This window comes from Piliocolobus tephrosceles, chromosome 10 (genome assembly GCF_002776525.5).
Source record: "Piliocolobus tephrosceles isolate RC106 chromosome 10, ASM277652v3, whole genome shotgun sequence".
In the NCBI taxonomy this organism is placed as follows: Eukaryota; Metazoa; Chordata; class Mammalia; order Primates; family Cercopithecidae; genus Piliocolobus; species Piliocolobus tephrosceles.
Window position 1 is genome coordinate 120147908 of NC_045443.1, and position 12449 is coordinate 120160356.

At 46.1% G+C, this 12449-nt stretch overlaps 1 protein-coding gene across 2 annotated transcripts in view; it reads right to left on the reverse strand.

The window, feature by feature from the left end:
- The window catches only part of CLIP1 (CAP-Gly domain containing linker protein 1), a 152810-nt gene that overhangs the window by 104383 nt on the left and 35978 nt on the right, over positions 1-12449 (reverse strand). For both annotated transcript variants that reach the window (XM_023205381.3, XM_023205388.3), the window contains exons 2-3: positions 5263-5453; positions 2428-2999 (exon numbers count right to left, since the gene is read on the reverse strand). In XM_023205381.3, the coding sequence (XP_023061149.2) occupies positions 2428-2999; positions 5263-5347 (657 nt within the window). In that variant the 5' untranslated portion in view covers positions 5348-5453. The remainder of the gene's footprint in view (positions 1-2427; positions 3000-5262; positions 5454-12449) is intronic.

Consider the following 12449-nt stretch of genomic DNA (forward strand, 5'->3'; position numbering starts at 1 on the left):
CATTTGAAAGGCCTGGAAATTCTTCTTCGTTTTTTTTTTCCCCCCTCTTTGAGACAGTCTCACTCTGTTGCCCAGGCTAGAGTGCAGTGGCGCAATCTCAGCTCACTGCAACCTCCTCCTCCTGGGTTCAAGCAATTCTCCTGCCTCAGCTTCCCAAGTAGCTAGGATTACAGGTGTGTGCCACTGCGCTCAACTAGTTTTTGTATTTTTAGTAGAAACGGGGTTTCACCATGTTGACCAGGCTAGTCTTGAACTCCTGACCCTAGGTGCCACACCTGCCTCAGCCTCTAAAACTGCTGGTATTATAGGCATGAGCCACTGCACCTGGCCTTGGCCGAGAAATTCTTAAGTAACATCCTCTGATGCCTTGAGTTTTCCAAGCCATTTAAGGTAGCAGAATCTTACAGACACCCACATAATTTCACTAAACCAAAAATTAAAAATCAGAAGGGGAAAAAAATCCGATTTTTATAAACACACCTAAGTTCACTTCTGAGCTTATTTTGTCAATAAAGTTACTTTTTTGTTGTTGTTGTGAAACAGGGTCTTGCCGGAGTGCCATTATGTAATCATAGTTCCCTGCAGCTTCCATCTCCCAGGCTCAGCCTCCTGAGTAGCTGGGACTATAGGCATGTGATACCATGTTTGGCTTATTTTTATTTTATATGGAGTCTTGCTTTGTTGCCCAGCCTGGAGTGTAGTGATGCGATCTTGGCTCACTGCAACTTCCACCTCCTGGGTTTAAGTCATTCTCCTGCCTAAGCCTCCCGAGTAGCTTGGATTACAGGTGCCTGCCACCATGCCTGGCTAATTTTTGTATTTTTAGTAGAGACGGGGTGTTGCCATGTTGGCCAGGCTGGTCTTGAACTCCTGACCTCAAGTGATCCACCCGCTCAGCCTCCCAAAGTACTGGGATTACAGGAGTGAGTCACCCCGCCCGGCCAATTATTTTATTTTTTACAGAGATGGGGTCTTACTTTGTTGCCCAGGTTCAAGTGATCCTCCCACCTTGACCTCCCAAAATGCTGGGATTACAGGCATGAGCCACCGTACCTGGCCACTATTACCTTAATATTTACAAGTTCCTTGTTAGTAAAGTGGTGAGTGTTTCTGCCTGTCATGCAGAGACTGGAGTTCGAGTCCCCAACAGGCAGCCATGTAGTATTAAGAAAACAAATCTTTGTTTTTTTTTGAGACAGAGTCTTGCTCTGTCTCCCAGGCTGGAGTGCAGTGGCACAATCTTGGCTCACTGCAAGCTCCGCCTCCTGGGTTCAGGCCATTCTCCTGCCTCAGCCTCCCGAGTAGCTGGGACTACAGGCGCCTGCCACCATGCCCAGCTAATTTTTTGTATTTTTAGTAGAGACGGGGTTTCACCGCGTTAGCCAGGATGGTCTTGATCGCCTAACCTCATGATCTGCCCACCTCGGCCTCCCAAAGTGCTGGGATTACAGGCGTGAGCCACCGCGCCTAGCCAAGAAAATTTTTAATAACAAAAGTAAATATTTACAAATTATAAACTCAATATTCTTTTAGCTAAACTGCTAGATACAACTAGAATAGATCACTGCAGGCCGGGCGCGGTGGCTCAAGCCTGTAATCCCAGCACTTTGGGAGGCTGAGACGGGCGGATCACGAGGTCAGGAGATCGAGACCATCCTGGCTAACACGGTGAAACCCCGTCTCTACTAAAAATACAAAAAACTAGCCGGGCATGGTGATGGGCGCCTGTAGTCCCAGCTACTCGGGAGGCTGAGGCAGGAGAATGGCGTAAACCCGGGAGGCGGAGCTTGCAGTGAGCTGAGACCCGGCCACTGCACTCCAGCCTGGGAGACAGAGCCAGACTCCGTCTCAAAAAAAAAAAAAAAAAAAAAAAAAAGTTAGAGTAATAGAATAGATCACTGCAAATCTATGCTCTTTCTAGACACAAACTACACGCCAGTTTCTAATTTGTTGCATAGTTACCCATAAACTGAACTGATTAATTTCTCTATAAAGGAGGGGTCATCCCTCCAGAACAGACACTGAGCCAAGGAGTATCCTATGTGTGTATTTCTGACTTTTTTTTTTTTGAGACAGAGTCTCACTCTTTCGCCCAGGCTGGAGTGTAGTGGCACAATCTTGGCTCACTGCAACCTCCGCCTCCCGGGTTCAAGCAATTCTCTGCCTCAGCCTCCTGAGTAGCTGGGATTACAGGCGCCCGCCACCAGTCCCAGCTAATTTTTTTGTATTTTTAGTAGAGACGGGGTTTCACCATCTTGGCCAGGCTGGTCTTGAACTCCGGACCTTGTGATCCATCCGCCTTAGCCTCCCAAAGTGCTGGGATTACAGGCGTGAGCCACCGTGCCCAGCCCCAATGTGTATTTCAACCACTCCCTGGTGTTTACATCTCAGTTCAACAAAATGACCTCAGAATGTTTCTCTACTCACCAATACTCTGTCTCCAATTTTGAGCTCTCTTTCTCCTTTCTTGATTGAGCCAGCCTCTGAAAGGTTGGAGATAGATTCGCTGGCAGTTTTTGTAAGGTTGCTGATCGGAGGCGTAGCTGAAGGTTCCTTTGCTGCTGGCTGTGATGGTTTCTGGGGAATGTTTGAGGGGGTGGCTGGAGAGGAAGACACCATGCTAGCTGTAGAAGTGGACAGCGGTGAAGTAGCTCGGGAGGCAGGCGTCATCTGCAGGCCATTAGCTTCATCTTCTGCTTGCACCTTCCTTGTTAACTTTGAAGGTCGGGTAAATATGCCCTTTAAAGGCTCACACTGGAAATAGCGAACTCCTGCCACCGAACCATCGTTCTTGCCTATGGGTTCATCTAAAACAATTCCAGCCCACTGGCCTGGTGCAAACTGAGTTTCTCCAAGAAACTGGATAAATCCAGGCTTATTTCCATTCACCCAAACTCGCTCCCCAACTCGAAAGTCATCCACAAACTCCTCCTGAGTCTCCGATGATGGAGTGCTGGATGCTTTTTCACTGGATATTGTTTTTTCTACTGGAGCTACAACTGAAAACAAAACATCAGAAGAGATTCAATTTAATGTTCAAGCAGACAACCTCAAACTTAAAGAAAAACTGGAGAAAGCCAACAGCCCGCAGGAGTAGTCTACAACTCTTAGAAAGGTTGTTTTTTGTTTTGTTTTGTTTTGTTTTTTTTAGACAAAGTCTGTCTCCCAGGCAGAAGTGCAGTGGCACGATCTCGGCTCACTGCAAGCCCCGCCTCCCGGGTCCTCGCCATTCTTCTGCCTCAGCCTCCCAAGTAGCCAGGACTACAGGCACCTGCCACGACGCCTGACTAATTTTTTGTATTTTTAGTAGAGGTGGGGTTTCACCGTGTTAGCCAGGATGGTCTCAATCTCCTGACCTCATGATCCGCCCGCCTCGGCCTCCTAAAGTGCTGGGATTACAGGCGTGAGCCACCATGCCCAGCTGTTTTTTGTTCTTTTGAGACAGAGTCTTGCTCTGTTGTCCAGGCTGGAGTGCAGTGGTATGATCTCAATTAACTGCAACCTCCACCTCCTGGGTACAAGTGATTCTCCTGCCTCAGCCTCCTCAGTAGCTGGGATTACAGATATGCACCACCATACCTGGCTAATTTTTGTATTTTTCGTAGAGACGGGGGTCTCACCATGTTGGCCAGGCTGGTTTCAAACTCCTGACCTCAAGTGAACCTACCAACTCAGCCTCCCAAAATATTGGGATTACACGCATGAGCCACTGTGCTTCACCAAAGTGTTTTTGTTTGTTTTGTGTTGTTTTGTTTTAAACAAGGAAGCCAAGAATAACTGATCCTTCACTACCATCTTCAATGCTGCTAAACTCAGCAAACTGGTAGTTGAGGTTTATTCCTTTACTTGCAATTAAGATGAGAAAAAATCAAAGCAAGAAAAAAATAAAATCAGTCCTTTTTCCAGGCCTATATTCATAATTGGTCTGATTTCATTATTTGCTACACCCACCACCCTGAACATCATGAGCAAATACCCATTCAGATTCACTAAATACCACTACTCCACAATTGAGTAGTCAAATCAAGCTGACAAAAACTAGGACACAAAAACCAGGCACAGTGACTCACACCTGTAATCCCAGTTCTTTGAGAGGCTGAGGTGGGCAGATCATTTGAGGTCTGGAGTTTGAGACCAGCCCAGTCAACATGATGAAACCCCATCCCTGCTAAAAAAAAAAAAAAAAAAATACAGGGCTGGGCGCAGTGGCTCACATCTGTAATTCCAGCACTTTGGGAGGCCAAGATAGGCAGATCACCTGAGATCAGGAGTTTGAGACCAGCCTGACCAATATGGAGAAACCCCATCTCTACTAAAAATACAAACTTAGCTGGGTGTGGTGGCGCACGCCTGTAGTCCCAGTGACTCTGGAGGCGGAGGCAGAAGAATCGCTGGAACCCAGGAGGCGGAGGATGCAGTGAGCCGAGATTGTGCTACTACTGCACTCTAGCCTGGGGAACAGAGCAAGACTCCATCTAAAAAAAAAATTAAAAAATAAAAATAAAAAAAATTTTTAAAAAGGCGAAGCACAGTGGCTCACGCCTGTAATCTCAGCACTTTGGGAGGCTGAGGTAGGCGGATCACGAGGTCAGGAGTTCGAGACCAACCCGGCCAATGTGGTGAAACTCCATTTCTACTAATAATACAAAAATCAGCCGGACGTGGTAGCACGTGCCTATAGTCCCATCTACTTGGGAGGCTGGGGCAGGAGAATCACTTGAACCCACGAGGCAGAGGTTGCAGTGAGCCAAGATTATGCCACTGCATGCCAGCCTGGGTGACAGAGTGAGACTCTGTCTCAAAAACCATAAAAAAAAAAAAAAAAAAAAAAAAAAGGCTGGGCGTGGTGGCTCACATCTGTAATCCCAGCACTTTGGGAGGCCAAGGCGGGTAGATCACCTGAGGTCAGGAGTTTGAGAACAGTCCGACCAACATGGAGAAACCCCGTCTCTACTAAAAATACAAAATTAGCCAGGCATGGTGGCGCATGCCTGTAATCTCAGCTACTCGGGAGGCTGAGGCAGGAGAATCGCTTGAACCCAGTAGGTGGAGGTTGCGGTGAGCCAAGATCGGGCCATTGCACTCCAGTGTGGGCAACAAGAGTGAAACTCTGTCTCAAAAAAATAATAATAATAAAAAAAAACTTTCAAATATTTTCAAGAATATGAACATATATAAAATAATGTTTTAAAATTAAAAATCAAATTGAAGTCTGCATATAAGATAATTCATTAGTCATAAAGGAAAAGCGTAAAGTATTACCAGCCGTAGGTGTCTTCAGAGCTGTGCTTCCAGGCTTCAGGATCTTGGTGGGGGCCTTAAGCCCGCTTGGTTTTAGCATACTCATTTTCTTTGTATGTCAGAGCTGCTTCTCCTTTGATTGTTGCCACTATCTTTCCCCAACCATCGATACAACTGTGGGTTCTATAGTGAAGTCAGTCTCTGGATTAAATCTGAAAAGAGAAATAAATAAAAAGATTTTATAATCTACAGGAGAAAGTAGGAACAACATGTAGCTTTCACAGACTAAAGCTTTCCTTTTATTTGACAATAATCCATCTCCAGGCTGAACCTAGGAACCTAGAAGACTCTAGTTATTAAAAACATGAAAATGCTGCTGAAATGGATTTAAAGGCAATTTACTATCCTCAAGACAAGCAGTTAGCCGGTTGCCATGACCCACTCCTCACACCTGTAATCCCAGCACTTTGGGAGGCTAAGGTAGGATTGTGTGAGGCCAGGAGTTCGAGACCAGCCTGATCAATATAGCAAGACCCTGTCTCTACAAAAATAAAAATAAAAATAAATTAGCCAGCAGGCTGAGGGGGAAGGATTTCATGAGCCCAGGAGTCTGAGGCTGCAGTAAGCCATGATCACACCACCGTACTCCAGCCTGGGTGACAGAGCAAGACCCTGACTCAAAACAAACAAACAAACAAACAAAAAACACAAAAACAAAAACAAGCAGTTGAGACAAACGAAATATTTTCTTTGCTTTATATATCTAATGTTCTCCGCTGAGTACACCTCCTAAAACCCACACAATCCCTAAAAGAGGGTTCAGAAAAATCTACACCAAACAATGGGGGGAGGAAAAGAAAGCTTTCAGTTTTTCACTTTCATTTCTATATTGCTTACGTTTTACTACAACAAGTCTGTATTAGCTGTATTTTTTTTTTTTTTTTTTTTGAGGCGGAGTCTCGCTCTGTCGCCTGGACTGGAGTGCAGTGGCTGGATCTCAGCTCACTGCAAGCTCCGCCTCACGGGTTTACGCCATTCTCCTGCCTCAGCCTCCAGAGTAGCTGGGACTACAGGCGCCCACCACCTCACCCAGCTAGTTTTTTGTATTTTTTAGTAGAGACGGGGTTTCACCGTGTTAGCCAGGATGGTCTTGATCTCCTGACCTCGTGATCCGCCCGTCTCGGCCTCCCAAAGTGCTGGGATTACAGGCTTGAGCCACCGCGCCCGGCAGAGCTATATTTTTTAAATCCACAGAATTATGCAATTTACAATATAAAACTATATATACGTTAAACTACAGGAAGATTAAAACTATGTAAGAAAAAGCCCTATCTGGGAAGTGATGAGGGAAAATTACCTTGGTTCTATCTAGAAAAACGCAATATACTGCTGGTTTACTCAAGACCAGATATGAATCTATGACTTTTGGGCTAAGGTAAAATAGTATCCTGTCATCTTCTCTTTACTTCCATAGAAAGTGAGTTGAAGATGACCTTGGGGTTTTGGAATACAGGGAAATATTTTCAGACATAATAGCTAAAAACAGAACAATTCAAAGAGAAAAATGCTGCCACTTAATGACTTTCTGTCAAATGACAGTGTTCTGCATTTTTCTCTGCGAGCAGAGCTTAGATGATGAAGCACAGACCTCACATTCTCATCTTGTCTCCCTCACAGCCAACACCAGCCACTGGCAAAGAATCTGGCCAGGGATGACAAAGGTACCTGCAGCCCACTGCAGCGGACAGAACAGTGCCCTCCCCCAAAGACACGGCCCCCTATCACCTGTGAATGTGACCGTATTTGGAAAAAGCATCTTTGCAGATATAATTAAGAATCTTGAGATAAGATCATCCTGGATTACCTTGGTAGGCCCAAAACCCAATGAAAAGTGTCCCTGTAAAAAGAAGTGACCACGGTGAAACCCCGTTTCTACTAAAAATACAAAAACTAGCTGGGCGAGGTGGCGAGCGCCTGTAGTCTCAGCTACTCGGGAGGCTGAGGCAGGAGAATGGCGTAAACCCGGGAGGCGGAGCTTGCAGTGAGCTGAGATCCGGCCACTGCACTCCAGTCCGGGCGACAGAGCAAGACTCCACCTCAAAAAAAAAAAAAAAAAAAAAGAAGTGACCAGGCGTAGTGGCTCACGCCTGTAATCCCAACACTGTGGGAAGCCAAGGTGGAAGGATCACTTGAGGTCAGGAGTCCAAGGCCAGCCTGGTGAATGTGGTGAAACCTCGTCTCTCCTAAAAATACAAAAATTATGGCTGGGTGCGGCGGCTCACGTCTGTAATCCCAGCACTTTGAGAGGCCGAGGCAGGCGGATCACCTGAGGTCAGGAGTTCTAGACCAGCCTGACCAATATGGCGAAACCCCGTCTCTACTAAAAATACAAATAGCCAGGCGTGGTGGCGCACACCTGTAATCCCAGCTACTCAGGAGGCTGAGGTAGGAGAATTGCTTGAACCCGAGAGGCGGAGGTTGCGGTGAGCCCAGATTGTGCCATTGCACTCCCACCTGGGCAACACGAGCAAAACTCTGTCTCAACTATATATATATATATATATACACACACACACACACACACAAATTAGGCAGGCGTGGTGGCGTGTGCCTCCTGTAGTCCCAGTTACTTGGAAGGCTGAGGCACGAGAATCCCTTGATCCCAGAAGGTGATGGTTGTAATGAGCCAAGATCGCACCACTACACTCCAGCCTGGGCAACTGAGCGAGACACCATCTCGAAAAAGAAAAAAAAGAAAAAAAAAGAAGATGAGAACACATAGAAAGAAGCCATGTGAAAACAGAGGCGGAGGCTGGGCATGGTGGCACGCGCCTGTAATCCCAGGTACTCAGGTGGCAGGAGAACTGATTGAACCCAGGAGGCAGAGGCTGCAGTGAGCCGAGAAGGCGCACCGCACTCCAGCCTAGGTGACAGAGCAAGACTATCTCTCAATAAATAAATAAATAAATAAATAAATAAATAAATAGTGTGGTTTGGGAGAAGAATCTGACAGACAGAGTAAGAACTGGCATTTCCCTGGGCAACAGAGTGAGACTGTCTCAATAAATAAATAGTGTGATTTGGGAGAAGAATCTGACGGACAGAGTAAGAACTGGCATTTACCTGAAGACAGAAGTCACTATCCCGACTATGAATATAAAAGTCCCAGGCTCCCCACCACCTATACCACCATCACCACCACCATCCGTGATGAGGGAAAGAGAGATCCGGGTGGGAGTCCCTACGCTAAGGCTGTAGCTCTGATTCAGAGTCAGGTTTGAAACCACCTGCTTTACTGTCAGACTCTCACCACACAGCTTGCAACATTCAAGCAGAGTTATTTGTTCCTGCTGCTGCCTCAGACAGATAGAAGGGATTGGCCAAGTCTCCTCCAGACTCAGCCAACGAAGGCCATGTCTATGTCCATAAAATTTGAGAAGGATGCGGACAGGTTAAATGTAGAAATTCCCTGGGGCCTTCCCTACTCTTCACCCTGGACCAACATCAGAGAGTGACAAGGGCCAGGGAGCACTGACAGAGAACAGACGGAGCAGGCACTGTGGTCCTGGAAAACCTTTTATGGTGACAAAACGAAAGAACAAAATACTCCCTAAACTGTTTCACTTGGGCAAAACAGGGAACTGTTGGGCTCAGGTCAAGCACTCCCTAAAGAGGAATTTTGAAAACGACCACAAGACCTAACTAGGGAACTTTCAAGTCCTGCAGCTCAGTATCATAAACTTACAAAAATCTGACCATCTTCAAGCCTCAGCCTAAAACACAGAAGCATGTGGTCATCACAAACCAAAGACTAATCACAAGCTCTGTCTAGGGCTCTGTTCTCCAATCCTCACGCCTCTGGTTGTCGGTCCATCCGTGTTCCTTGAATCCTAAAGCAGAGAACTGTGACCAAGACTTAATGAAGGAGAAAAATCTAATCTGTCTCAATAAAAGAATTAGCAGCAACAACGCCAGTGTTGGTTTTTTATATCTTCCAATTTATAGTTTATTTTTCATGCATTATTAATGACTGGCATGTCAGGCTTGCTCTGAAAAATTCACTGAAAAATGAAAGATCAAAGTCTTTGTCATGGTACCCACAGCATGCAATGACCAAGAGGCAACATCTCTGTATGTTTCAAGGTCAGTGAATGTCACATTGAAACTAATCAATTCCAAAAAGTGTGCAAAAAAAAAAAAAAAAAAGACACTGTTGCCTCACTAATAAGCTGGGCATATTTGAATTTTTGACACTTGTGCTCAATGAATCAGGAGATTTGGACCTAAAATAAGACAAACTACCCTTCTCCCCCACCCTCCCAACACGTAAGGACCATAACACATAGAACATTGTAATTCAGAAATAATTTTTATGTGAATTACTATCCCATTTGAGCATTATATTACTATGAATTAGCCACTATTATTACCTCTTCTTTACAAATGAAGAAATGCCACAGCAATTAAGAAATTAACAGGTATGTTTCCTCATTTGTTAATCACCTGTCTCCTAAGGTCATTCAGCTCAGTGGCAGAGATGCGAACGCAGGTATTGTGATTCCAAAGTTCATCTCTTTTCACTAAATTTAATATTCAAACATAGGAGATATCACACATCAAAATGAAAAACATCAGTTCTGCTACTATGAGAACGACCTACATACGTATGGCATCAAGAGCTCACATAGCACAAATACAAAACTGCCTGTGTCTCCAGTTTTAGCTCTGAAGGTAGGTGTGCAATTACCATTAGTCCAATCAGGAATAAAGAGAATGAGGATCTACAAGGTTAAGTGACCTTCCCAAGGTTACTCGATTAAAGAAGTGGTGGCACTCAAGGGCCAGGCGCAGTGGCTCATGCCTGTAATCCCAGCACTTTGGGAGGCCGAGGTGAGTGGATCACCTAGGTCAGGAGTTCAAGACCAGCCTGGCCAACATGGTGAAACCCCATCTCTACTAAAAATACAAAAAATTAGCTGGGCGTGGTGGCGGATGCCTGTAATCCCAGCTACTCAGGAGGCTGAGGCAGGAGAATTGCTTGAACCTGTGAGGCAGAGCTTGCAGTGAGCCGCCATTGCACTCCAGCCTGGGCAACAATAGTGAAACTCTGTTTCAAAAAAAAAAAAAAAAAAGTGGTGGCACTCTCTGGGACCTGGTGCTCTGCCTAACACACTAGCTCTGCAGAAAATCTACCCACAGGCCGGGTAGGTAGCTCATGCCTGTAATCCCAGCACCTTGGGATGCTGAGATGGACAGATCACTTGATGTCAGGAGTTCAAGACCAGCCTGGCCCAAAGGGTGAAACTCCATCTCTACTAAAAATACAAAAATTGGCCGGGCGCGGTGGCTCAAGCCTGTAATCCCAGCACTTTGGGAGGCCGAGACGGGTGGATTGCGAGGTCAGGAGATCGATACCATCCTGGCTAACACGGCGAAACCCCGTCTCTACTAAAAAATACAAAAAACTAGCCGGGTGAGTTGGCAGGCGCCTGTAGTCCCAGCTACTCGGGAGGCTGAGGCAGGAGAATGGCGTAAACCCGGGAGGCGGAGCTTGCAGTGAGCTGAGATCCGGCCACTGCACTCCAGCCTGGGCGACAGAGCGAGACTCCGTCTCAAAAAAAAAAAAAAAAAAAAATACAAAAATTAGCCAGGCATGATGGCACAGGCCTGTAATCCCAGCTGAGGCACAAACATAACTTGAACCCGGGAGGCAGAGGCTGCAGTGAGCCAAGATCGCGCCACTGTACTCCTAGGCTACAGAGTAAGACCCTGTCTCCAAAAAAAAAAAGAAAGAAAAGAAAAAGAAAATCTACCCACAAGATGGTCATCCATTCATTCAACAAATATTTCCTGAAGAACTACTGTGCAAAAGACTCTATTCCCTCTTTTCAGTAGCCAGGTGGCAGGAAGGGAGAAAGCTCTGGGTGGCTGAGAGAATGCTGAACACACAACACGTGTGTCTCGGAGCAGAGAAAAGGGAGCTTACTAGGGAACCATAGTAGGACTACCAAGCAGCAGTAGGTATCATGTGAGGTTTACGGTCATGAATTTAAAGTGAAACCAGGGCAGATCGCCTGAGGTCAGGAGTTCAAAACCAGCCCGGCCAACATAGTGAAACTCCGCCTCTACTAAAAATAAAAAATTAGCCGGGCATGGTGGTAGGCGCCTGTAATCCCAGTTACTCAGGAGGCTGAGGTGGGAGAATCATTTGAACCTGGGAGACGGAGGTTACAGTGAGCCGAGATTGCACCACTGCACTCCAGCCTGGGTGACAGAGCAAGACTCCATCTCAAAATATAAAAATAAAAAATAAAGTGAAACCATTATCTCCAGTTTCTCCTTTTTTTTTTCTCTTGTAACACATTTCCGTTCAGGCACAGACACAAAGAAGATACCTAAATTCAACCATAATCAAAATTTGTTGGTGGTAATTTTTTTTTTCTTTTTTTTTTTTTGTTTTTGCTTTTTGAGACAGAGTCTCGCTTCGTCGCCAGTCTGGAGTGCAGCAGCGTGATCTCGGCTCACCGCAACCTCTGCCTCCCGGGTTCCAGCAATTCTCCTGCCTCAGCCTCCTGAGTAGCTGGGACTACAGGTGCCTACCACCACGCCCAGCTAATTTTTGTATTTTTAGTAGAGACGGGGTTTCACCATGTTGGCCAGGATGGCCTCAATCCCTTGATCTCATGATCCGCCCGCCTTGGCATCCCAAAGTGCTGGGGTTACAGGCGTGAGTCACTGCACACGGCCGGTGATAATTTTTAAAGGGTGTTTGAAAGGTGTCACTAAAATGGGACACGATATCTGAGATGGGTAAAAAGGGACATGAAAGCAAAGTAGAGCTGACAGTGAAAAGGCGTGAGGGCAAAGGATGAAGGGCCGCTGCAGCGAGGACACTGGATGCTCAGATGTGCATGCGAATCTCCCCAGGATCTTGTGAAACCGCAGCTTCAGCTTTCTTGCACTCCCGGGAGGTATTAATGCTGCCATTTTGAGGACCCTACACCTCTATGAATATAGCAAGGGGTCAAAGGATAGGAGGTGGTGGTTAGAGTGAGAAGTTTCATCCCTTTGACCACAGGATGGAACTCAGAAGCCTGAGTGTTGAAGGGACTGCTGGTAGGACTGCCCATGTCTAGATCTGAAAGAGGAGGTGTTGGCAGTAAGAAGGGAAAGTGAAAAGGAATGAAAGGAAGAGACAGAAGTCAGTG